Source organism: Bombus flavifrons, chromosome 2 (assembly GCF_040668555.2).
Source record: "Bombus flavifrons isolate JBK064 chromosome 2, iyBomFlav1_principal, whole genome shotgun sequence".
Lineage (NCBI taxonomy): Eukaryota > Metazoa > Arthropoda > Insecta > Hymenoptera > Apidae > Bombus > Bombus flavifrons.
This window is the reverse complement of record NC_138443.1, coordinates 7709886-7736953: the sequence shown is the minus strand read 5'-3', so window position 1 is coordinate 7736953 and position 27068 is coordinate 7709886. Positions and strand designations below refer to the sequence as shown.

At 37.3% G+C, this 27068-nt stretch overlaps 1 protein-coding gene and 1 long non-coding RNA gene across 7 annotated transcripts in view; one reads left to right on the top strand and one right to left on the bottom strand.

Annotated features, from left to right (window-relative positions):
- Window positions 1-15617, top strand: part of Sema2a (Semaphorin 2a) — a 558354-nt gene extending 542737 nt beyond the window's left edge. For all 5 annotated transcript variants that reach the window (XM_069132504.1, XM_069132505.1, XM_069132506.1 and 2 more), the window contains 5 exons: window positions 1739-1969; window positions 2589-3002; window positions 4448-4724; window positions 6793-7240; window positions 8391-15617. In XM_069132504.1, coding sequence (XP_068988605.1) covers window positions 1739-1969; window positions 2589-3002; window positions 4448-4724; window positions 6793-7240; window positions 8391-8465 — 1445 coding nt within the window. In that variant the 3' untranslated portion in view covers window positions 8466-15617. The remainder of the gene's footprint in view (window positions 1-1738; window positions 1970-2588; window positions 3003-4447; window positions 4725-6792; window positions 7241-8390) is intronic.
- Window positions 1-27068, bottom strand: part of LOC138190047 (uncharacterized) — a 238701-nt gene that overhangs the window by 70699 nt on the left and 140934 nt on the right. The window lies entirely within an intron of this gene.

Here is a 27068-nt window from a genome sequence, read left to right as displayed (position 1 = left end):
TACAAGGAAAAATATTATAAATGCATTTTAAATGGATTTATGCAATGGATTGTGTGACTTTTATATCATTTGGTGGCTAAGAAGAAATATTCTGAGCTTGTTTAAAATAGATGACAAATCTACGATGTTTTGCAAGTAATAAATAATACTAGTTTAGTCTTTACGTTAGTTTATTAATATTTTTTAGATATACGGGAAAGTGACGAAAACGCATATTTCGTACGAAAATCAAATAAAAAAATAATCTTGACGCGGAATTGCTTTATAACATACTGAATTTTGAAATTGCTTTTCTATGCGAAACAAAAAATGTCATTTATCATATTCATTTATCGTGGTCTTCGTATGGAACCTCACAGTTTCCATCAGAAAATCTTGTTTTCGTTAGCTAGGAAAATCCGCAAAATTATCGATGCTTGAACTATAGTAACGAGCGCACCGTTAAACGGTTTTACGATTGTAGATCGTAAAAACGATAAGTGGATGCTCGTTAAGCATGCGTTCAAGTTGGTCGCTTCATCTTGGCGCTAAATGAAAACTAGAAAAGTCGTTCCTCCTTCGAGTGTAAAACTTAGCTCACCGCGTCGTAATTCCAGCTCCTCGGACGTTTGTTTTATAGTTTTTCTCATTGTTCCGCTTGTTCCTTGAATTTCGAAGTTTTTTGAGAGCCTTCACGATCGTTTCCTCACTCGTAACCCTTTCGCGTAATTTCTTGTGGTTGAACTTTTGTTTCTCTAACGAGCACCCGTGGCGATATCCTCCAATGGAACATCAACGTGAATCGTCCAATATGTTATGTTAAGTAAAATACCGACGCTACCAAAGTCAACTTTTATCGTCGCAATTAAAAGCTAAATTATCTCGAATATCGGAAGATTTCTTAGGATTACGATCATTGTATATTTCGAACGTAATAAAATAATGGCCGACTTTTATTTTTAATTTAGAGTTACGCTTAATATTCAGTGTTGTTATCATTCTATAGCTTTAATAATTTCATGTCTGTATTATAAAAAATTGTGTCATATAATACCGCGAATTCCAATTGCAATTGTAGATTATACGAAATTGATATTTTTAAGCAACTTCCCGTAATCTCTACAAACGCGAGAAATGTTTCAGTTGCATGACTTTCGCAGTGTTGATTTTTAACAGAACCAAAAGAATGCCGACCATCGTAGGAGATTTGCATCCTAATTTGCTCGACGCTGTTTAAAGAGCAAATCGTTCGGCGGAAATCTTCGAGTGGAATTTCATCAACGATAGAATCCTAGCGCGCCTGGTAGTCTCCGTCGAAATTACTGTTTCTCTGGATCTGACACGAAATTCCACTTCATTTTTACGCTCTGCTTGGTATTTCCATAAATTTCACCACGACTGGGAACCGACGTTCGACTCGTATTAGATTTGTCAAGAAATACTTATTGAACGTTAAACATAATTCTGCGATTTCGCTTTAATTTACGGAATAGTGGCATCGCAAACTGTTTTTGGTCTATTACTTTATACATTTTACATTTATGGAAAATTTTATTTCTCAAGTAAAAGCTCTATTGTAAAAGTGAAAATTTGAAATAGAAGATAATAAACATTTCCGTAAGATTAAAGACTTCTTGGAATCCAATTTTGCAACCTCGTTTCTTCAACGCAATATCGAACTTTGTCAAACTTTTGCCAGAATCTGCGGAAAACCGAGTTTTCTTGATCGAATAACTGTTATTCTTTGTGACTGTTTCAGAACCTAATTTCGTGGGATCTTACGACATCGGCAGCCACGTATTCTTCTTCTTTCGCGAGACGGCGGTGGAATACATAAATTGCGGCAAAAGTGTGTATTCCCGCGTGGCGAGAGTTTGCAAAAGGGACACCGGCGGCAAAAATATCTTGTCGCAAAACTGGTCGACTTATTTGAAAGCCAGGCTGAATTGTTCGATACCTGGTGAATTTCCATTTTACTTCAACGAAATACGTAAGTTTTTATTCGACATCATTATTCGAGCTTTTCTAATTAACCACCAAGTGCAAGAGTACTTTCATAACCATTTTTCAAACATGAAATTTTTTCGAATGTATCTTTATATATACATACTTACACACACACATACACACACACACACATATATATATATATATATATATATATATAACTTGCTTAAATTTTTATATCTATTTTTCGCGTCCTATGTATTTTAAAATTTATAATTTTTATATGCGTTGAAAAATCCCTATATTATTCGTGTTTTAAAGTTTAGCTTTTTGAACGCTAATTTGAAATTTCAACCAAAGAATAATATAATTATTTAAGAGGTTCCAAAGAATAACATTTTTAGGTCGAATTATCGATAAATTTTAGTAATAAAATCAGCCTGCTTGTAAATTGAAACAAGTTATATGTATCTACAAACTATTAGAAACTCGTAATAAGATTCGCTACATAAATATGAATTGTATAATATATAGTTTTCTGAGCTCATCATGTTTTTGGAAAAAATATATTATTTATCCACCGAATCTTGCACTTGGTGTCTAATAAAATTTGTTTAATTTATCAGGAAATTAATGGTTGCTTGTATCTTGTATATTTGCAGAGAGCATCTACAAAGTGCCCGGCGATGACACCCACTTTTACGGTACTTTTACCACGTCGACGAACGGATTGATGGGTTCGGCGATTTGCTCGTTCCATATCGACGCGATTCAAGAGGCATTCCGTGGAAAATTCAAAGAACAGGCGACGAGCAGCAGCGCTTGGCTTCCGGTGCTTTCCAACAAAGTTCCTGAACCGCGACCCGGTCAATGTGTGAACGACACTGAATCGTTCCCGGACACGGTGCTGAACTTCATTCGATCTCATCCCTTGATGGACTCGGCCATATCGCACGAGAACGAAAAACCCGTCTTTTATAAACGCGACGTGATGCTCACACGGTTGGTCGTGGATAAACTACGAATCGATTTCGTTGGACTCGATTTGGATTATACGGTCTACTATGCAGGATCCAGTGAGTATTAATTTCATACGTTAAAGGATTATACATTTCGTCGATTTGCTATGATTATTTGTTCTGTTCAACGATTAATTGATTTTCATTTCGAAATTGATGAATCTTATCTGGTTTATAATTAACATTTTCTTATATTTCTTTATATTTGCTGTATTTATGCTTCCTATATATTACTCCAATATATTACTTATTATTATAATAATTTGAATAAATATTGTACTATGTACTTTAGACTCAATACTTTACAATTCTAGACAAGATATTAATAAAAATACAATAGAACTTTATTTCTTCTATCAAACCGTTAATAACTGTCAACTTTATTTTGCGAGTATAAAATTAATTTATCATTATTCTAAACAAAATATCTAAAGATTTATGAACCCCAGAATATATATCGAAGCTGTTTTTCCAGTTGTAGCATTTTTGTTTATAGCGACTTGCTGCAGTAGTTTCATAACTTACATTTTTCATCGTGTCAGGATTAAACTTTAAATCGGGAAATTGTGATAAGAAATTTAATTCGGGACTCGTAGCTAGGTTGGAGCGCGTTTTGCGCTGATATCCGTTGGCCGATTTGTCGTCGAGAAACTCGGCAAGATAATCATGAGCGAACTTCAAAGTTCTTGCAGTTGACTTGTACAATCTGCTATCGCAATCGCAGCTCTCGTCTCACAGTCAACTGTCTAGTGTCTATTACCGCTAAAAACTAATATAATCAGAAGTCTCCTGTACATTTGCAAACTGTACAAGAAACAAGTTACAAAAACACGACATAAGTCCGTGACTAATTACACGTTGTAACTTCCATTATTCATTAATATCAGAATCTTCTAATTACACGAACGAAACAAATTACTTTCTATCATCGCGGTATGTATCAAGAATAGAACAAAAATCTGTAGAGAAGGAAGCGCTTCTTTCAACAAGATCGGAGTTCAGAAAGATGCAAGAGTCTCGTCAGTAATTTAATTCCGAGTGAAACAGTTACTTCAGAATATTTAACATGTTTCGCGCTGTACGAAGATTAACTTTTAATGGAACTTTATGGAAATATAGCAGTTACACCTAATTCTTAACATTTTGATCTTCTTTGAAATCCTGAGCCAGGATAAAATGGGTCTTTGATGAAATCGATTGGAAAAAATATCTCTCTGCCTCTTGAAATCATTGCCTTTGATATTTTTTACGATGGTATTTGCGATATAAAACGCATTAATTATAGAAAAGTATCACTTGTGTATTTCAATCTTCTGCACTTTAATCTTCTTTTGTATTTTGCTGTCGACTGTCATGAATTACCTACGTGATAGAAAGCCTGTAACATAAAAATTTGTTAATCGACAAAGGTAATATTTTCACGATGAATTTATGCTGTAAATTTAATAGAACGTTGTCTGTCTTAATTGTGTTTGTGAACGCGTTATTCTTGTTTGTTACAGGTGACGGACGTGTACACAAAGTTGTTCAATGGATAGACAATAATGGCGATTCGCAATCTATTCTGTTGGATGTTTTTGACGTGACGCCAGGTGAACCGATTCAGGCGATGGAAATCTCGAAGGAGCATAAGGCTCTTTACGTCGCTTCCGACCATCGAATAAAACAGATCGACCTGGTGATGTGCACCCGTAGATACGACAATTGTCTCCGCTGCGTTCACGATCCTTACTGTGGCTGGGACAAGGACACGAACACGTGCAAACCTTACGAACCTGGGTGAGTGTATTGCTTTATCGTTATTCGAAGTTCCAAAAATGACATTGAATCCAGTGCGATTAGATCTAACGATGTAATGTAATTGGAAAGAGAATTCGAGTTTGGAATCCAATAAAAATTTATTGTTATACCCTTTAAGAATTATATCCAGAAATGGAATTAGAGATATTATCTTATATTATACTTAATACTTAGGTTTTGATGTATTTTGTAATGACAGTCAAGATTTTTGCAAGTATACTACGTTAACCTTGTTACGTTCTTTCGATCATCTTCGATCCATTGTGCATTTTTCAATATTGGAAAATATCTCAAGTTTGAACAAAACGTGAAAAAATTGTTATATGTACGTGTTCCTATTTCGACTTTATATTGAAGATTTTCTTAACAGATTAGAAGTCTTCTTAAGGAGCATAATCAGAGGATTAATGTTATTGTCAATATTTTAGAGTTCTCAACATTGTATTGACAATATATATCGATCGTCTAAATAGTTACAGCTCCTTTAGTCGTAAAGATAAGAGTAAGGCTGTTACATAAAAATTCGAAGATCACAGCAGATTTATCACCTTTGTCGGTATATTTATACAAAAATTTGGAGTTTATATTTTATCATATTTATTACAAAAAATGCGATTCAAATTAGAACGTCGATTTTTTGAACGTATAATAATTTTAAAGAACACAATAACAGATCTTAACTGTACATGAAAAATATATGAAATGGTAGAAATAAGACGCTGGCAAAATACTTTGTGCAAATATTATTATTTTATAAATGCTGACTGTTATATTTGACGAGTTTATTATCCTACAAATTTACTACATTTTATACCGAGAGGTAGTTACAGCGTAGGTAACAAATGGTACGAGGATAATACGTGGAAGAAAAAAATGTAGTTCGGTTAAGTACTTTTCTAGAGTTAAACATTATCATGTTTTCAATGTTCAACATTTCACGGTGAGCTTTCATGCACAGAATGACCTAGTTAAGTTGGTCCAGTTTAATAAATTCGAACGAACATTGCCCCGACTCCGCTGTTTTCCTTCCTGAAATTTCCATAACCCGCTTAAATCCTTTTGAACACAGTCCGTTCCATCTATCCGATCGGTTATATATTTAAAGATACATACATTTGTTATAACGTATAATGCAAAGTTTTGTTTTATCTCTGTTCATAATGGATGATATTCGACTCATATTAATAGGAAATTATTTTTCTCCCTAATAACAACGAATTTAATATATTTCACAAATGTTTTAAAATTTGTGAGAAATAATGTTAAAAAGAACTGTTAAGCGTGTATCGAAGAAATTGGAATGAAAAACAGATATAATACGAAAGGGAATAAATCTCTATCTTTTCAGAAAACTACTTTACAGAAAAATTATTGAAATCCTCAAAGATCTAAGTTCAATCTATAAAATTTTTATAAAATTTATGAATTGATTATTTCGAGTATTTTGACAGTCTTAATGTTAATGTATATAATATACAATATATATGTAATAAAACAGTAAGAGGATTGTATAGTATATACATTGGATAAAAACAAATAAAGCAATCATTTAGGAATAGCTCATAAGCTTTGGAATCCAAGAAAATAATTTTTACAATTTTTCTCTGTCCGTTTCTTGGTCTGCTTGTACTCGTATCACGTAAAAACTATCGAGCGGATTTTGATGGACTTTTTTCTGTTGTATCGCTTACTTCCTGAGGAGGGGGGTAGAATATGTTTTATCTCGATTCGTTTTGTAGAAGCTAAGAAATAGCCTGGCATCTGAATTGTATGCGCTCCCATGTTTGGTAGAAATCAGGCAACGATGTTTATTGTTTACGTGTTTGTTCTGAAATGGAGCTTTTTTATAATTTAATATCTTTTACTAGCCTAACTGTTTATATAAAAAATATTTCATTCATAGAAACTCATTTGCTTATAGACTGTTCCGGATATTAGTAGCCCACGCGAACAAAGTTGCAAATGTTAATAAATAATAAAGTTTCGTAACAAAAACATGAATAATACGATACACTATGTTTATGATCGTATTTTTATTGTTTTACAGGCTTCTCCAGGACGTGTCAAATAGTACGGCAGACGTTTGCGACAGTAGCGTGGGTAAACGGAAGCTCGTAGTCACCTGGGGCCAGTCGGTGCATCTCGGTTGCTTCGTGAAGATGCCGGAAGTGCTGGCGAATCAGGAAGTCAGGTGGTACCACTACAGCAAGGAGAAAGGCAGGTATCAGATAGCCTACAAGTACGGTGCTGGGGGGGACAAGTTCATCGAAACGTCCGAGAAGGGCCTGGTGATCGTTGGCGTGAACGAGCAAGACGCCGGAAGATACGATTGTTGGCTCGGTGGTTCGCTCCTCTGCTCGTACAACATCACAGTGGACGCACACAGATGCTCTGCGCCAGCCAAGTCAAACGACTATCAGAAGATATACTCGGATTGGTGTCACGAATTCGAGAAGTACAAGTCGGCCATGAAGAGTTGGGAAAGGAAGCAAGCGGTAAGTCGACATGCTTTGATCCCACGAATATATTTGTATTGATGCTTGCGATCGAACCTGGAAACCTTTGATGAAATATGAATGAAAATATTCTTTTTGTAATCTTCTATGATCCTGTCGGCAAGAATGTTTCTATTTCTGTACTTTTATTCGTGGTTCTAGCAATTTTGTATTCTTTGCTTGTCGAGAAATCAATGTCATTAATTCGTTTCGTTTGTGAGTGTGATTACTTATATATACAGTTGGTGACAAATTTGAAAAGTTTTATAAAGGAGTCGCGTGGTTTGCAAGAAGAAATCGTTTGATATAACGCTGGCAAATATGTAATCTAACTCTGAATGCGAAGTTCCTTAGAAAATTGAATTCATCCTTGAAAAAACAAAAGCTTCGTAGCAAGCTAATGTTTACTTTTCACGCGAGAATTCTTTTCCTTTATTGCACATGGCTACGATCTAAAGAGCTTTGTATAATGCAATACAAATTGAAGATAAAAACTACCAAAGGTCTTTCATATGCATGTCCATTCTATCGAAAAGAAAATACGATATTCTTCAGAGGTTTCCCTTCTCTTTTTGCATAAATGCGAAGATAAACGCTATAGAGTGTAATTTGATGTAATTGAAATGAATGTGATTGTAATTTGAAATAAAAAAAGTAAACTGGCAAAATTACTTATGTTATAGAATAGTCGTCCTATGAATTACGTACAATGTGTCACCATTGTAAATATTTCTCACAGAAAGTGAGCTATGGGAAAGCTATTAGAACTATAGTTACGCAAGACAACTTTCTTCGAAATACCTTTGTGTTTTTAAATACATTGTTACGCTTTCGATCTCACAATCAAGAATATATAAAGATATGCTTCAAATTATAAACAAACTGATTGCCCCAATCGATGTAAAATTAAAAAATTGTAAAAACTCTTTGCACTACAAAAGTCTATAACTAAGATATGCTACAATTTCTTATTCATCAATTTATTAATATCATTATTTGCACATTAAAATCCAAATGATAGATTTTTTATCCAATTGTATAATTCGTTTTTATTCATTTTGGAAAAACTTAAATATATTCACCTCTCAATTATTACGTAACGTTCAACTTATCGTCTGCTTGAGGATCCCCACCATTTTCTCTGTTATAGCAATGCGCATCGAGGCAAAACGACAGCAATCAAAATTTACACACGAACGAGGTGTACGGCACCCCCTTAGTCTGATGGAGCCGATCATTGGAGCCCTCGTCGAGCCGAGATCCCGACATACTGCCACGCGCGAGCGTCTTGCCGAAGAATCGCGGTCCATCCACGATCAGTTGGACGAGGCTCACTCTCCTTCTGACCGGTTACACCACTGCCTTTGTCCTTCTTGCTGCCGACGATCTTTCGTCCAAGTGAAAGCCACGAAACGCGTCCGTATAAAAAAAACCGGCAAATCGAATGTCCGAAACGCGAGCATCATGTTCACCGCGACATCCATCCTCGATCGGTTGGACGAGCCTCACTCACCTTCTGACCGGTTACACCACTGCCTTTGTCTTTCTTGCCGCTGACGATTTTTCGTCTAAGTGAAAGCCACGAAAATACATCTGCAGCAAATACCCGGCAAGTCAAACGACCGAAGTACAAGTACATTTTCATCACATTCACAGTGACGTTCGTCCTCGATCGTTCGAACGAGCTTCGTTCTGATTGGCCTCATCACCCGCCCGGAACGTGTCTCTTTCTTAACTCTCAAGTTTCTACGAGATAAATAAAAAGATAATATCTACACGAAACAGAAATATTCATATGAAAGAGAGAAATATTCACAGAAATATCGATATTTCGGGGTTACTTGTAACCAATCAGTGTAACGAGGCTGTCCGCAACGCGCAGTGTTCATCGCACGATCGCTCGTCATTGTTACATTAATCATAGTATCATTTACATTCTATATTGCCATAATGTCATAATGCACGTGTACGGTGGAGCACCGTCAAGGATCCGCTTTCGTTTTCAATGGGCAACCCTCTCCACGAATACTTTTCATTAACCCCGTGTATAAATAAATGACACGCGACGCGGTCAAGAAGAACGCGATTCCAGGATCGTCTCGAGAGAAAGTGCGCCTTAAACGCGAACGACGATAGGAATAACTCGGCCGGAAGGGCAACAATAATACACGTGGACTGCACAAGCTGATACACACACGGTTCCTAAGCTTTCTCACGCCGTGGATCGGTTCCTCGAGCGAGGAAGATACAAGGTCAGGGAAGGGTCATTAGAAGAGATCGTCGAGATTGATCGTCCGTGGTGGCGGAGGTTGATCGGTGATCACGAAAACGCGGCTCGAATCGAGGCGTCCGTCCGCGAAGTAACGCGTTTAGAAACCGGAAATCAATCCTCCTGTTTCCTTAGATCTGTGATACGAACGAGACGAGACGAGAGAGAGAGAGAGAGAGAGAGAGAGAGAAAGAGAGAGAGAGAGAAAGAAAGAGAGAGAGAGAGAGAGAGGTTGATCGCTCTATCGAGAATTAGGAGGTTACAGGAGCAAACAACCGAGAGTAAAAGGCGACGACGAGATCGAAAAGAGAAGAGAGAAAATAAATACCATAAGGTCGAGCTTCAGTGTAGTTTTAACGAGTCAAAGATAACAAGTCAGGATCGACATAATCTTGTATGTAAGTTGTATATCGATTTGCTAATGAAGAAAGTGAAATTGAGAGAGAATGGAAAAGAATGGAACGCGTCCAGGGAGAAAACGCGACATAACGTCGATGCGTTTTCGAACATCACGCAAAGTTACACATGAGATTATTAATTGGCTACCACGTAGGTGGCGCGCGCGCGATCACCTCGACTTATTATTAGCTTGTTAGCTTTTTCATATCAACAGTTTTCGCGACGAGCACCGCCGCCTTTGTCTTCGACTCGCACGATTCCTTTTATCATCCTTACTCGACGAAACATTCGTTTTCGACTTGTTTTCACTTTTTTTTTTTATAGCGTAGATGCATCGATCGATCGATGCGATTCTGTTCCTCGCCCCATAGATTATAATTATAGCATTGTAGTTTTTGGGTTCTTTTGTCGCGATTCTATTGAAATGTCTTTGAAATCAACATTTCTCTAGTTTTGTCAGTATTCAGATATAATATCTTGGAGACAATGAGAAAGGAAAGTCAGTTACTCCGTTTTATGAATACGACGATTGTTGAATTCTAAAGGTGCAGAAAGAAATTGTATCGATTAACTGGATTTAAGTATTCTTCCAATAATTTCATGAATCACGAACTCATGTATTTAAATTTTAATCGAAAATCTATAATGTCGGACTTAGAATTCGATATTTAGGAAAAAGCTAGAAAGCCAGACTAGGGAAAATTCGATGACAATCTAATTAGCCTAATTTATTAACATTCATAAATATAAGTGTTTCGAATTGTGTTGAGATTTTAATCGATCATTCTCTTTTCCTTCGTATGATTCTAAATTACCAAAATGCTAACCAAGACAATTCCATCCATATCGCTATAATCGAGCCCGTATTCACAGCCATCCTAATCATTCAACGATATCACTGTTACCATAATCATTCACGAGAACTCTAAAGGTGCTACGTAGGTGCGTCTGACGCGTATTGGAGATCGGTAATAAGGCCTGTCATCCTCATATTCACTATACGCTCTTCAAACCTATACAAACACACACACAAAAGACAAACACATACTTGTATACTTGGATAGAAATACACGCAGATTTATCACACGAATCTATCTGCATCCAACTTCTACATTTACTCGAATTTCCTCGAGTACTTATCTTTTTGGATGCCAAAGATTCAAACAGATTCTCGTATATATCTCCGAGCCTAGGAGTAGAATAATTCTGTTTTTGCTCGACGATTTTCGCCAGATTGAATCGGGTCTCGATCGAGCTTAAATCGTTCAGCAAATCGACGTAAATCGCGGGTCAATCGGACAGACGATCGGTTCGAGACAGTTTCGAAATCCACGCGCTCGTGAACACGGATGTCTCGTTTCGAGCAGCAAGCAGCTTCGACAGCAAGACAAATGTCGGCGAGCAATACGTTCTCTTGTTCGTTTTCCGTTCGTTCGATCGCGTCGTTCGATTAAGTAACATTGATCGACGATTTACCGGTCTTGTTCTAATATTTCCATGTATGTCCGTGGCGAAGCGCGTTTAGGTTTCCCGCTGTTCGATTAATCGTATAAAGTCGTTTCTCTTCCGGTCCGGGAACGTCCGTATGTAAATAGGATCGTCATAGTGCATGGTATTTTTATAAAAATTCTCTTCGGAACGATACAATCGTAGACGCGAGGAATAATAGCGTTCTCTGTTCTCCGCAAGTTTTCCTTTCATCTCCACTAGTTCTTATTTCGTACGATTTTTCCGCGATAATTTAATATTTTAATCCTTTATAGTATATCACACGTAGTATTAGTTTATCGTATAATATTTTATACGTAGACACTCGAATCGTCGGAAGTAATCGAAAACTTGAAATGGTAAACGATGTAAGCGTCAAAAATGAAAATGTTCGGTATGAATAAGAGATATTAGCTTAAAATTCAGACCTACCATTTATTAACTAATAAAATTATCGAATTATTATTCAGATAATTTTAGTCCTTGTAACTAAATTAAATTATCAAGCATGGAATTCGCATCTTTCTTTTACGGTTAAAGAAAAATCATCCTCTATTTTTCTGACATTTACCATTTATTTGACATCTTTACCATTTTAACCGTTTGAATTCTTTGATACAAACTTCTCGACGATCACAATTGCTTCTACCGACGGAGATGGATGCTTACCGGTGCTGTATTAAACAATTCGTGGAACGGTCGCTGTTTCCTGAAGACCCAGTTCGCCATCGCTAGTACACATACGTAGGCTATAAAATATAGACCGTAGCGAGGTGGTGACACCTCTCGTTTTGTGTGCATGTATATGTGTGTACGTGTGTGTGCGTGCATGTGTGTGCGTGCGTGTGTGTGTGTGTGTGTGTGTGAGCGCGCGCGCGTATGCACGGACCGGAGTTCCCTCAGAGGCGAAGGACGGCGATCGAAATGCTGCAAAATGAGATACGGTGAACGATAAATGAAATAATAAGTATAATAATGTAGACAAGCGAAGAAGATGAAGAAGAAGAAAAAGGGGTGAAGAAAAAGAATAAAAAGAGAAAAAACACCGATGTATCGGTGATAGTTTCGCTCTTGCCCTTAAGTTTGTACATAAACGTTCGTATTGTTGAGAGGTTCACGTCGCGGCCGTTCGTGACCCGCGCGCCATTTTCTCCTCGCCGTGTGTGAAGCTTTAACTTCAACCGGAAGTTACGAGGACCGCGGGCCAATCGGAGGTAGACTCGACGCGCGTGAACCGTTAGTTATTCTTGTACAGAGGTTTGGAACGCCGTGCTCGACGATTTTCTGTTCTGTATCTATCGCGTCGACGGCATACAAAGGTACACTGTCAGATATAGTATGAGAAGACTAATGTATGCGTGTTATAGTGTGAACGAGTGCTTGATAAGCACGAGGAAAAAGAGAGAGAATGAAGAGATATAAATGTACATGAAGAAGGAAGAGGACAGATGGTAGAAGCGTAAGGTTAATACAATAATCGGTAATTTAATCTTCAAATATGTACTTATTATGAGCTTGAAACAAGTATTGAATAGTATTATGTCGTAAGGTTAAGGACTTAATTTTCGAGCAAATAAGATGATGAACGGAAAAATACCTTAGACCGTGTCCTATAATCGCGGATCGTGAGTTCAAGAGTTGCCTTCGAGACGATCGGAGAAAAGAAACTTTTCTCTTCGGGTTCGTCTACTTGTAATTCTCGAGGATCATTCACGGAAACGTTTCGCGTCGACTCTAGAACGAAACTGACTGGCAATGAGAATATTTCAACTATAGTTAGAATATTCCAAAGTAATCGACGCGATGTGTGGGTGGATGGCGAGGGCTAACGAGAATCTAAATGACGAATAACGAAGACAGAATGAAAGGGAGACTGTATCAAGAAGCGTGTGTGTCGTGACGAAGCGATACGCAATGAATGATAGTAACTTACCTATATCGTACCTCTATGAAAAGCTATTTAAAAAGAGAAAAAGAGGGAAAATAATAAAAGACGAATAACAGAGGGGAGCAGTAAAAGAGCATAAGAGAGTAGAAAGAGAGCGCAATATTAGAGAAAGAGGAACTGAAAACAGGACAAAGACGCAGAGGATTACTAAGGTACACAATAATCTTGAACCACGAGTCTCTCGTGTACGCGTCGACGGCCAGCGAGGAAGAAAAGCGAGCGCGATCGATAAAACGATCGAGCGATGGAACGCCAATTTAAACGATCCGTTGCCGCGAATGATCCTAGTTCGAGCCCTCGACGAGTGCACATTCAGACTCTGTAGAACGAGTCGGCGTGATCACGGAAAGCAATCTAAGATGAACTTAACGTTGTTAGATATATTATTTGTAATATTATCGGAGTACTGTATATTGCGTAGACACGATCGTGGCGGCTGGATCGCGATGGAAGCAGATGGAGGTAGAAGGAGTATACTGACCGGAGATAGAAGAGCTCATTTTCGTCTGGGAATTGAGATTGTCGTTCTCGTAAATTGATCGATCGGCTGACTGTAAGAATAAGAAGATGCGGTTCGGTTATTTAACGTGTGAATCAACAGTTTCGAAGTGAAAATGGCTTGGGGACCATCGCGTTTATGGAACTCCGATCGATCTGATCCAGTGGCGACAATCGTGTCAGCAAAGATAGGTTATAGCTCGATTTAGTGTACGCTGTACGAAAAGACGTCTCCGTGACGACAGTTACTCGAGATACATGAAAGCGAGAGTGAGAAAATGCAAGAGAGAAAGAATGATGGAAGAATGCGAATGCCCTAAATGAAACACTTAACTACAATGACTTATTACTACGATATAAGGAGGAGAGTAGGGTAGCCGGTAACGACTAATTCAAATATATCATTAGGACTAGCCGACGACTGTCTTAGGTTCTCTAGATTTCTGTACGGAAACGGTTTTTATTTTCTGGTGAACGTGGGGTGGGAGGGTAATCTACCGAACTGACATTTTTTTTAACGTGCTTCATTCATTGCCTCTGCAAACAATTTGTAAGCGAATTTATCACATATGACCACGCTCGTGAACCTTTTTTTTATTCCCAATTTCACACACCATCCGATATCCCATTTCTTTTTACATTTTGCGCGTCATCGATTGTCTTCTCGTAACGTTTCCGTTTTGACATCGTTTCGACGACAATCTCCACCGATTGCGACAGAGAAATTCTGCGAGAGAAAGAACGAGAGTAAGAGAGAATGCTGCGTGAGATTCATCATTTCGCCACTGTGTAACTTGTTTCTCATCATCATCATCGTTATTATTTTTACCGTCCTTGCCATTCGATTTTATTTCCTCCCTATTTTTATCCTCTTTCGTTCTGTAACTTTTCTACCGTTTGTACGAGTTTCTTTTCTTTTTACTTTTTTGTATAGCGCTCGTCCCTCTCGACTACAGCGATCAAGGGTAGAAAATAGAGTCGGACCAAAGTACATCGTGAATCCGAGAATCTCTTTTATTTTACGAGCGAAGAAATTTATTTTAGATCAAAAGAGGCGTGGCCTCCGTCTCGGCTCGTTTCGAAAGTTCCTTCGCTTTCTATCGAATAGTCATTCGAGTTCGTGCGTTGATACCCGTTCGAAACATTCTGTTCGAATGGCAATGGTGCATGTAACGCAATTAAGGCTATTATTCGGTTTTCTTCCCTATTGGAGAAAAACGGACGTTGCACGCGCTTTCTCTGCTATCGATTAAATTTTCTACTGTTTGCGCATTGGTTGGCACGAACTGACGCGTATATCGCGACAATTTCGTGTACGAACGAGCTCCGAGAAATTTGGACGCTTTACTCTTTTATATATTAACTAGATATATTATTTATATATTAATATTATTTTATATACTTTCGATATATATTCGATTGTGACTGTCAATTTTTATCATTTAATTAGCATGAGATAAAAGATCGTTGGGGTAGTTTGTTAGTTTTTTAATTTTTTCGATATTTTCTTTGGATTCACGCTGCACTTGCGCCACCAATGGAAAATTCACACGTATCTACGCGTTCGCGCGATTGTCATCGTTAAACACACGACTGTAGACACTTCTTTTAGTTCGAACAACTTCGTACGGTAAGAGACCCTTTAGATATTCACCTAATACTTAAACCTAAACATCCAATTGCTATTTTTATCAAAAAAAAAAAACATGTTAAAAATCTTTAATAGTTATCCATTGTTCACTATTGCTATAATAAAGTTTTGCTTTAATAAACGATGGATTCGTATGTGCTATTTATTCACGTATACCCTTATGAGAAGTCCATTGTCTTTTGCATAATAAATGACGCGTACGGAATCTTGGATTGTCCGGATGTTCTGTTTTCTTTCGTTACGAGACGTGACACGCATATGGGATTTTATGGTAAGTATATTTTATTCTTTATTACTCTTAAAAGTCTTTCGATAGTATAAATGCTTATTAAAAGTTAAATAAATCTATTTACAACTTTCCGAACTAATATTATATATGGTTTATATTTCTTACCTTTGTGTCAGTGAGAGTTGTTCGAAAAATACCATTGAAAATTCGTATCCAAATCAGTAGCATTTTATATGTATGTATAATTAAAGTAAATAAAAAATGCCAATTTAAATATTACAATTTCTTACCTCGTGCTGTCAATTGCATAAATGAAATTATGTTCAGCAAAAGTATACTCTTTAATATACCCTCTAATAATAAAATAAAAGCATTTCAAAAGCACTTCAAAAAATAAAACATATGACTTCCGTTTCCATATACCGTATATCATAAGAGGACAAATAAAGGCAACGATTCGAAATCTGGAATCATCTAAACGTGGTAAATCGATCGAAGATACGGATCCGTTTCAAGGCAACAAGAAATACTACAGTCTTTTGTAGACTGAAAAGAATACCGCGTCCAACTACGGCGAACAAATTTAGATCAAAATCCGTGGCGATGATTCGGTTACATTTAATAAGGTTAGCAATAAGAGAAAACCAGCCGGTGCAACGCGGTCAAAACTTACGTTTTAACCGCGTCTGTTCGACCATTGCCCGATCAATAGAGCAACCTGAACTTCAAGCTATCCCCTGAGTTTGAATAATTACGTGTAACTACTAACTCTCTCCAAAGGAGTTATGCACCCTGTCTGTACGCTTTCTACCCTCTCACTCATTGAACTGACGTCGTCACGGCTGACTTCTACGCCCGTAGTCCGCGACGTCATCGCCATTTGGATCTGTTTCCCCTGTGACGTCATCCTGGGAACCTTTGAGACAGAGTCGCGTCATCTATCGATCATTCAACTTTCCCGATGAAAGTTTACCGCGTGAACGATCGCACGTTTTACAACACGAGAACGCGTGCATCTCCGTCATGATAAAAAGGTCGTGAGAAAGCGCATCTGATGGCTCTTTACCGAGGAGATTAAATATAGAGCGGCTGTTTGAAGAGGACAATGCCGATCGACTCGGTGATAGAGGCAAGCAAAAAGTGCGCCGGCTTGATCAGGCTTCAAAAGTGAAGTTTTGTTGGTCTGCTGTTAGCAGGAATGTTTGCGCGTGATTCGTGATCGGAGATGTTTTGATTAATGGCAGCTGTCCTGTTGAAGTTTTAGAAGTTTTTAAACACTAGGTAGCTGTTTCCGAACAGGGTGAATAGAAAGTATAATATTTGCTGTATTTCTGGGAACTTTCGAAGCTCCTTTGTCATTTTAATCCTTGGAGGATGGTTAAATTCGGCTGAAGAACCGAATTCAAGATACGTAAGTAATTAAACAATATGATAAAATGGTTCATGATATGATCTGATGTTCAGGGTTAATGTTGTATTTAATTAGATTATAATGTATTTTTTTAAAGATCACTTAACAAATAAATAAATGAAATTCATAACTACCGTTGTAATTATTACCAATCACATTATGTATATTCTGCCATTGAGCGTAACATATCGAGTACACTAGAATAGAATAACGAAGAAGACATTAAAGAAATTTTCATTATATTCGATATTTAAATTTTTCCACACAGAGAACGTGTATAAAAATTCCTACAAAGCTCAATGTAACTGAAACGCAATTCTGCCACATTGGTCCATCAAAATAACGACGCAGCGGATCATGTGAAAAAATATCGATTTTCGCGTTATCATTATCGACGAAATTAACACTCGAATGTTCACAGGCCGTCAGTCGAGGATATTCATTAACTTAAATAATTGAGCGAAGCGCGCTGTCAATTTTTATCAACCATCGACACTTTCACGCCGGATTGGTTTCAATTGATCGAAGCGTTTAAACGTTAATGACGAGAGTTTCACTCAAACATGGCCGGCTGGCGTTCGATCTTTTCAATGCTTCGATTGATTATTTATTTCATTAAATCAAATGACATTCATTTACCGAACCCATCAAGATATTTGAAACAAAATTTTCCAGAGATGTCTAAAAAACATTTTATTCGAAAATCGTGAAAGGGAAAAAATATGTCGATAAACTGCTGGATAAAAGTAAAGTGATTTTGTTTAACGATATCAGCGAAAAAACGACGCAGGATAGAGTTAGATTTCGTTCAATTTTCGTCTTTTTATGACAATTCACTGCGAGGATACTGTATTCGCGCTTTCATCGAGCCCATTACCGGCAATGAGACTTCTGAAACTGTTACCGAACGTATTTAGAAACGGTTTAGACGCGATATGTTGACGATAATCTGAACGTGGACGAAACTGTGCTGTGCAATTGGCAGCAAAGCGTTGCGTTTATGACCGTCTTTATTGCCTTTCGGCGGCATCGCTATACATTTGTGAACATTTCAGCCGTTGAGGAAGCGCGAAACTGACGATGAAAATACCGGTGACGGTTCAAGTTTTTGTGAATGCGTATCGACTCGTTTCAACCAGATATCCTGCTGCACAATATCATCGTATTTAGCGTTTGGAATGATAAGCTGTGATACGTAGTTTCGACACGAGAAAACGTATGAAATTAAGTATGATTGATAATGATTTATGAATAACGAAAAGAGGCTAAAAAAGAATGATATAAAAATTGGATTTTAGTTTTATCGAAATATTATGCTATACTGTTGTTTTTTAGATAAAATGTTTCATCTATCATTTCGAAATATTCGAGAAAAATGTTATTATATTTTTGTATGTATATTATAACCAACTTTGTATTTTCTCATTCAATATAAAACGTCGAATCATTATTTTTCAACGTTTTGCATAATATTATTTTACTTCAAAGGTAGAAACATGGAGATGTTTAACTATTTTAATACATTTTGAAAAATGAAAAAATAGTTACGTACAATAAAATATATTTTCGCGCTTTAAATAATCGAGTTCCCTTTCCGATCAACAGAAAGCTAGTGCATTTTAAGTAGCTGACTTGTTAATTATTATATCGTAACTGTACCTCTTGAATTTCTGTTTTTACGATCCAATGCACGTTATTAAAATAAATGTTAAATCAGTCGCCGATCGGATTAACTAGAGCGAGTGATTCGATAAATCGATAAAAATATATGTCAAAGGCAGCCGCGCCAGTAGCTGCGAGAATGAAAAATTCGTCGTGTACACGTGATAAAAAAAACAGAGTAACGTAACTCACGAATGAGCGGGAGCTATTTTTTCTCGGTGAAAATTGCTCGATGGCGCGATCACGGTCTGGACCATCAGCGTTGATCACAAGTTCGTTCATAGAACAAAAGAATTATGTTGTACTCTTTCGCATAAAGTCAAGGTAAATTACACGAGAAAAGAAACAATTTATTAGACAAGTCATTCGATTAACGGATGCTAGTTTTTCTCTGTACACATGTATATCGATCAGGTCTACAAAAAAAAAAAGATTAATCTATGTGCGTTAAGTCCATTAGTACAAATTCATCGGATAAATTTACATTTAATTAGTTAAATAACACCTTAAAATCTTAATAGAATAAAATTACTTAATAATCACCGAAATCTTCTTTGCTTGCGGACAATATGATATTTCGCCATCATTAATTTCATTTTAGAGATATAAGTGCCACGTAAATATGGTATAATGTAAGCTAATATAAATGTGACAATAAAAATTCCATTTTATCTATCAAAATATGTGAGAAAACCTAAGATTCATTCCATTAAGTTTCGTATAATAAGATATGTGTAAGACAAACGGTTTACCGTGGAAACGCGTGCATACGCGTTTCAAAGAGGGACGATCAATTTTGTGAGATACATATTTGGAAACCACGAGCACCGCTTAAGCTGGCTTTAGCGTATGACGTATGCTACGAGTCGTTCCGCTCGATGAGAATCGCAAAATCTTATGGGGGTTGGTTAATCTGTAAAATATTGCGGACATATCCTTACTTACGCGCTTTGCCGCGTGGAAAAGCGTACATGCGCCGTAAAAAGAGTTTATTCTGTTAGAAAGTACTTATACACGTATGGCATATATTTTTTCAGAATGATGTTTGGTCTCGCTTGTATGGGAGTTTTTCAATCGTTCAAAATGTCCAAACAACTATTTTACGAGAGTGCTACTTTTCGATACCCAGTTATTCATTGTTTCAAGTTTGAATAATTATATTTATATTTTGGTTACCTTTGGATTAATTTTACAGTGTTACGTGAATTTAAATATTGATGGATACTTAAATTTTATATAAGCTAAAATTCATGTTTTCTAGAAAGAAAGTAAATTTTGCATAGGCTATGAACGCAATAAATACAGAAAATCTCATATGGATAGTAGTAGTAATTAACATAGCGTATATCTGAATCGTCTGACGCATATTTACTTTCACATCAGTTGCATAATGTCACATTCATTTCGTTCTCCATTGTTTTTTCCTCCGTTGTTCTTTTTCTCCAAGCTTTCTTGCGATTACATTGTACCAAACTAAAAGATTGGTTTTTGTTAAACACTTATTGTTGTTACTCATTGTTAGACACACATGCAACCAAACGTATCAAGAAACAGAATAGAATTCACAATAAAGTAGACAGCATTCTTCCTATCATCTCAATCGTAAATTCATTCTTTTAGTTTCTTTCATATAACAGATTCATTTATAAAACAATACTGATATCCTACTAATAACATGAATGCATTCTATTGAATGCTACTTTATTAATTGACGTTAGAATTACTTAAAAGAAACAGAGGTACGCGTAGAACGAAACGAATTAATAAAATAAATTCTCATCTCGCAAGAAAAATGCAGCTAATTCAACAAACGAATCACTACTGCTGATTGGCTTTCAATTACGAACCAACGCTGACTAGAACAGACTTCATCCAACATCCTGGTCATTCGGTTATCCTGTTCATTGACGCAACGATTCTTTATTCCAACGTTTTTCTTCTGCCTGCAGCCTCGATTTCCTATTTATTAGTAAATCGTCCATCCTGGCATTTATCTTTCAATTCCGGTTTCGGAAATATAATTCACTCGTTTAAAGCTGCGCTTGGCGTTGAAGATGGCCTTTATCCGAGAGGCTTTCAGAGCTCGACGATAACAGCCTGCCGCGGAGTGGGCCCGAGGAAAACAATGAAAATAAGGATACGTCCGACGAGTGTGTCCCGTTAATTAAATTTCCGTTTCCTGCTTGTCCGGCTTCTCATCTTTCCCATCCTTCCATATTTCTTCCTTTTTTTCCGTCGTTTTCAACCGCACGTACTTACTGCCCATTTCATTTACCCTGTTTCTCCGAATTCTTCTCTTCGATTTTCTTCCTACCTCTCTGCTTTTTCTCTCTCCATTTATTTCAGCCGTTTGAAAACTCAGGTTTTCCGATGTCGTCTCGTGACATCGTTGGAAATAGCGAAGCTTAGATAAAGCTTGCGATAAGGTCTATAGAATTGTTTGGTCAATCGATACTGTTTCATCTTTTTCTGAGATGTGTCGGGATGAAACATGATTTCTTGGACCTAGGAGTTGTAGAAGGTAGAAAGTATTCAAGCGATAGCTTTAGTTTTCAGGAAATCAGGATTTATGTTCAAACATACATGCATTGGTACTTTACGAATGTAGTTCCACTGCATTCTGTGTTACACTAAAAGTCTTCATCGCGTATATCAGATTTATTGAACAAATCTTCTATCATTCCTATTTATTAATAGAGAATTTGATATTAGAACTGCTAAATTTCTAATGCTGATCATTTTAATCTCGACAATAACTCGCGCGTATTATTTAAAATTCTACAAATACAATTTTTTGATAATAAAATCATCTTTGACAGTTTCTCTTATCATTCATACATATACCCAAAATTCATATAAAACCAACTAAAGATTTAAAAGAAAGATCATGCAATTTTTCTCAATTCCAAATAGCTCGACACGAAATATTCTTCCAACAAATATCTTTATACGTTATATATTTCATCCAAAAAGGTCAAATAGCTGCAGATAAAAAGTTATACCTTCGTTCCATTTTGTGTCCCGTTAATTTTTATAGCGCCACACGTCGATCGACGAGGATGCCTATCGCGCGTCTTCTTGTATTCTCTGCGTGGCGGGAGGAATTTATAATACCGCTCTCGAGCGGCTTGGATCGGGGCGTTAAAGTTAACGGCTTCCAATATCCGACGTATAGGGCTATACAGCACTCAACAGCCTGATAATGCTTTACTTGCATTATGGAAAACAGTTCGTTAAAACCGTATTATCCGCTCCGTCGAGCGACGACGCTGGTCAGAGGCTCAGCTGTGTGCCAGAAGTCTCTAGGATCCAATACATCGCTATATATATTGTTATATACGGTTTAGGTTAGGTTTCTCAAAAATTTCGAATGTTCTTCAATGGATAACTAGACGATTAAACATTAATCAATGGAGAAAGATGAAATTTGTATAGATGAGAATTACAGGAGAAAAATTAGAGAAAGATTTTTTAAATATTCTAAAAATATTAACGAATATTAACACTGTAAGTAGTGGTAATTAAAATACAAAACTGGTACTAAAGAAATTAGAATGAAAGACATATGAAAAAATGTATACTATAAAGGGGACATATATTTAAACAATATATTCTATAAAAAAAATTCGAATTCTCAGAAATGTAAATTTATGTAAATTGTAAATTTATGTAACTTCTACATAAAATTACGAATCGGTCAATTTGACTGTTCAATGTCAAGTAATTTGATTCAGATTTTAGCAAACCGATTGATAAATTGGTAAATTGATTTGCTAAACACAGCATTAAGAATAAATTATATTTGATGATTAACATCAGTGCCATTACTTTTGAACGTGACGAGTAAATATTCAACTGTTAACGAACCGTCAACCGTACTAAAAGAGCCATTTAGGAGAAATACTTTAAGCATAAATGACTGTTGATGACTTTACTTGCGGATTAATTTCGGCGTACACGTATCTCCATGTAGAGGATGTATAAATTTCGGCTAATGGAACCACGGTACTATGAATTTCTGGAAAGTGACGGATAACAACGATAAGTGCTTCGCCTGAACTTGCTGGTATCAATGTGGGGAATACACTGTTAAGGAAATTGAGTATCGTCAATCTAGTAAACGATAAATTCCCTTATTAGTTTTTAGAGAACGACTCGTCGCAAATAAGTATAGTAAATTAAAAGAATGTAATATGTATGTATAAATGAACTTCTCAAATAACATTCATATATCTCGTGTAAAATGGTTTGAGCGGAGAATATTTCAGTAAAATCCGTTTCTTAACGTAGAAAATATTAAGTAGAACCACTTTACTGACATTAAAATGTACGATGAAAATAATTTACGAAGTATCTAAGTCTACTTTTACAAGTTTACATTATTTTTTAATTACTTCCAAGGATTTCTTCTACGATCGAATTAATAATAGTAGAGAAATTTTACAACCTTTCTCACCCCTAGTAACATTTGCAAATAATTTTTACAAATTTCCCCATCGTCATATTGCATGAATACGAAATCATGATCGATTAATAATTTTCTGGACAATTCGACTTAATTGTTACATCTTATATAAAAACAGAAAGTATCCTAATACTTCAAAATATGAGTATATGTACATACATTATAAATTTTCTATATTTCCTAGTTAAAGAAGAAGGCTCGAATTAATTATCGAAATATCATTAACAGAGCAATGAAGAATTCAATGGACGTTACACGTGCTTATTGCCTCGCATTTATCATATACAAATCTTTCTACCATCCCATGTCCTTGAAACGCGACAGATGGAAGCATGTACAAAACTGGATGGTGAATCGTCGCGCGAACATATCTCACCCCAATCCGAGAAGACAGCGAATTCGAGCCGGCATTGTTCCAGCGCTCTGCCTTATCATCGTTCTCCAATTCCCTTTGGAAGTGTCCCCTACATCTCCAAGGAGCCTCCGTGCAATTCTCAAGGCTTCGACCGGAGCCAACTCGATCCTCGGCCGTGTCGTGTATCCACGCCCACCGGCTGCACCGAGTCGATGGCCATTGTACTTTAAACAAAGCGGCCGGCGTGAATTGTACGGGATTTAATGAAAGAAGATCGGCCCACCCTTTCTATCCGTCCGGTAGAATGGCAGCCACTCTCGACTGTCTTTAACCGGCGCCGATTTCTGAATTATTGAGAACACTCCTGGTGAAACCGGTCGCGCCTGGTCCCGTGGAATTTGTTAAACGAACTGTGAACCGACGTCGGAGAATTTTTCATACCGGAAGGCCGGACGAATTCGTCTGGCTGCTCTCACGAATCGTTTCTCGTTCATTGTCATCGATTTTATTCGAAGGTCGCACCAAGTTAGTGGAATAGATAGGCTGTGAAATTTTCCCTGATTTTCGCGGGGAAATACGTGTAGGAACGTAAGAAGATGATCACGTTCGGAGTGTCAATGAATGGAGCTAATGGGTTTCGTTGTCCTTTAAGCGCACAATTGAAAAGCATTTGGAAATAGGATGAAGTAATTTTGAATCGAAATCAACTATTTATGCCTTCATATTTCAGATAGAGTACCATATTTATAAATTCATATTTTGGGGGGAAAATGATAAGCTCTATAGGAATGATTACAAGTATATCCTACTAAAAAATGATTATCGTCCTTTTAGACGATGAACATCTTCCCGAAAGATTATTTCTCTTTAAATTGCCTGTAAAAATACAAAAGTTTAATTGACATATCCAATTTAAAAAGAAGTTAAGTTATTCTAAAAAATGCTTTACGGAAGTTACATATCCGAGTTAAATAATATGAGGTGGAGTTAGATGTAAGGTGCCCACGAAATACTCTCAATGTTCAACAATATAATTTATTTAAGAATCAACAGTCAACAACCAACAATCAACAATCCTCGCTTCTCGACTATGTTTACTTCGCTGTTACACTTGACCCTTCGCACTTCGCTGTTCAAAACCGAATAAATCTTTGAACAAATTCTTTTCTTTCGTTGCCTCTCGATATCCCCACTGTGCACGCATTCGTTAGACATCCGCGACCGTTGCCGCGTACGCATTCTTCTGAATATTCGGCGGAAGGACCGTAGGAATATCGATGGTACATTAGGCATGTCGGCCTTACGTTTTGATGATATTATGCTTTGTGTCGCGAAGCCGTTGGAAAATTCCGTCGTCGAATGCCGCCACAAATATAACGAAGATTAAAATCCAAACATCAACAAGTATCCATCCCTCCAAGATTAAGAATGCCCCGACAATCGTTCAGCAAACAGCAATATATTCTATCTCCACGTTCCACAGATTCCTCCATCTCAGCGTGCCTCATAGCCTTAAGAAAACAAGCCTTACCACGCTTATTTAAACTTTCTTCCAAGCTTATTACACTACCCCAAATTCCTCAGGACTCCCCATCGTGAGTTGTTCCAGTCTCGGTCATCAAACTTCGAAATGCCGTGTCGTGCAGAGGGTGCTCATATCGAGGCGAGTCCAAAACGAGGCACGAAAATCCGTCGGAAGTTTTTCGTTGGCCCGAGAATCGTCACGAGACTGGCAGTTTCGCGGACGGAAGCGGAAAAAGGTGCGGGTAACTTAAACAGAACCGCCACTACAATGTAATTACCCCGGGGGTGAACTTTTTACTTTGCTCGCGGATAACTACACGGTCTCTCAGCGCTGCATCCCGGCGAAGTTTACGGGCGGACGTTCCTCTCGACGTGTCCACGACGATGGCGTGTCCGTCGAAAATTCCTCGGGAACCTCTCCGGTGAGAAAGTATTCCCGGGGAAAAGTTGCCGACGCGTTCAACCTTCTCCTGTACTATCCAGCGCTTAGTTTCACGCGCCGAGGAAAAACCTCGTTCCGTGACGAAAGTTTGCGTACGCTCTTCCTCTCTCTTTCTCTTTCTCGTGTTCTCGTTGACAAGAAGAGGAGAGACAAAGAGCGATTTGCTACGCCTCGTAGCGAAAATACTCTGAGCCGAAGAGTGGGAATGAAGAGGGTGGCTTAACGACGGACCGCCAGGGATAAGAGAGAAACGAGTTGAACTTTTTGACGACTGGCAGCAGCGAGCGGCGAGATAAACGTCGCCCTTTTACGAGTGCCGTCAGTGACAGTAGATAGTGGCCGGCACGGGTCAGCCGGGCCGACATTCGGGTAACGACTTGTTTTGTCAGGCGCCACCTCGAGAGGCACAAATCACTCACGCGACAACACGAAGTAGCGGAGGGTACAGTGAAGCGATCGAACGACTTTATCGCGGGAATCGTTGCGATGGTCGTTCGAAGAGTTTTCCGTGAAAGAGTGACACCTATTAGGAAGATGGAAAAAATTTTTGGTTTGGAAAGAAGTGAAAGAAGTTTTAGTATCGGTGGTGAGGAGACGTAGGGTGAGATTATTTCGGAAGTTATGGGAAGGGTGTGCGAAATGAGAAATTTCTGAGGTTTCGATATTTGCCTTGAATGTAGGTTTTTGATTGGTATAAGATGAAATGTAGTAAAATATAAATTTTAAACGATGATATATTTAGTGACATAGTATTACGTTTACTTATTTAATTTTGTGATTACTATATGGACAATTACCAATGACATTATGGAAAAGAGAATTTCTTCTATTTATTTAAGCGAATAACAATGAGTTAATTGTAAGAATATGTAGTTTATAATTTAATTTTTATTTAATAATTAATATGAATCGTGGTTGTTCAAGTTGATCTGCACAAGATTGTAATAATTGTGCATAATTTTCATTTAACTTTACAAAACTAGAGTTTCATCTAATTTTTCGTAAAATTTATTTAGAAATGTTGTAATAAATAAATTGAAAGTATACGGCTTATGAATCATTAATTAACGTGATGAGATAGAGTTGCGTTATGTACGTCACTCATCCATGGAATTAAACGAACAGCCGACTTTTCCATAGTGTCCACCGTAGGATGGTAATGGTGTCGATTATATTTGGAGATATATAGGAAATTGAAAGCTAATTGCGTCGAGAATTAAAGGCACCCACGTAGCTCGTTACAACGTAATATCACGTATGCATCGTGGGTGCCAAGGGATCAATAAAACCATTTAAAGCCGATTTCGCATTTAGCGAATAAACGAACTTTGGTTACCGGCGGTTAAAGTGAAATAATAATACCAGGGCTGCTCACATGTTGATGGAGATTATTAAATTTCGTCCGAAAAGATGGATGACATGCAATTATGTCGCATGTTCGCATAAAACCTATAGTCTCGATGGAATTTGATTTAATGATAATTCTT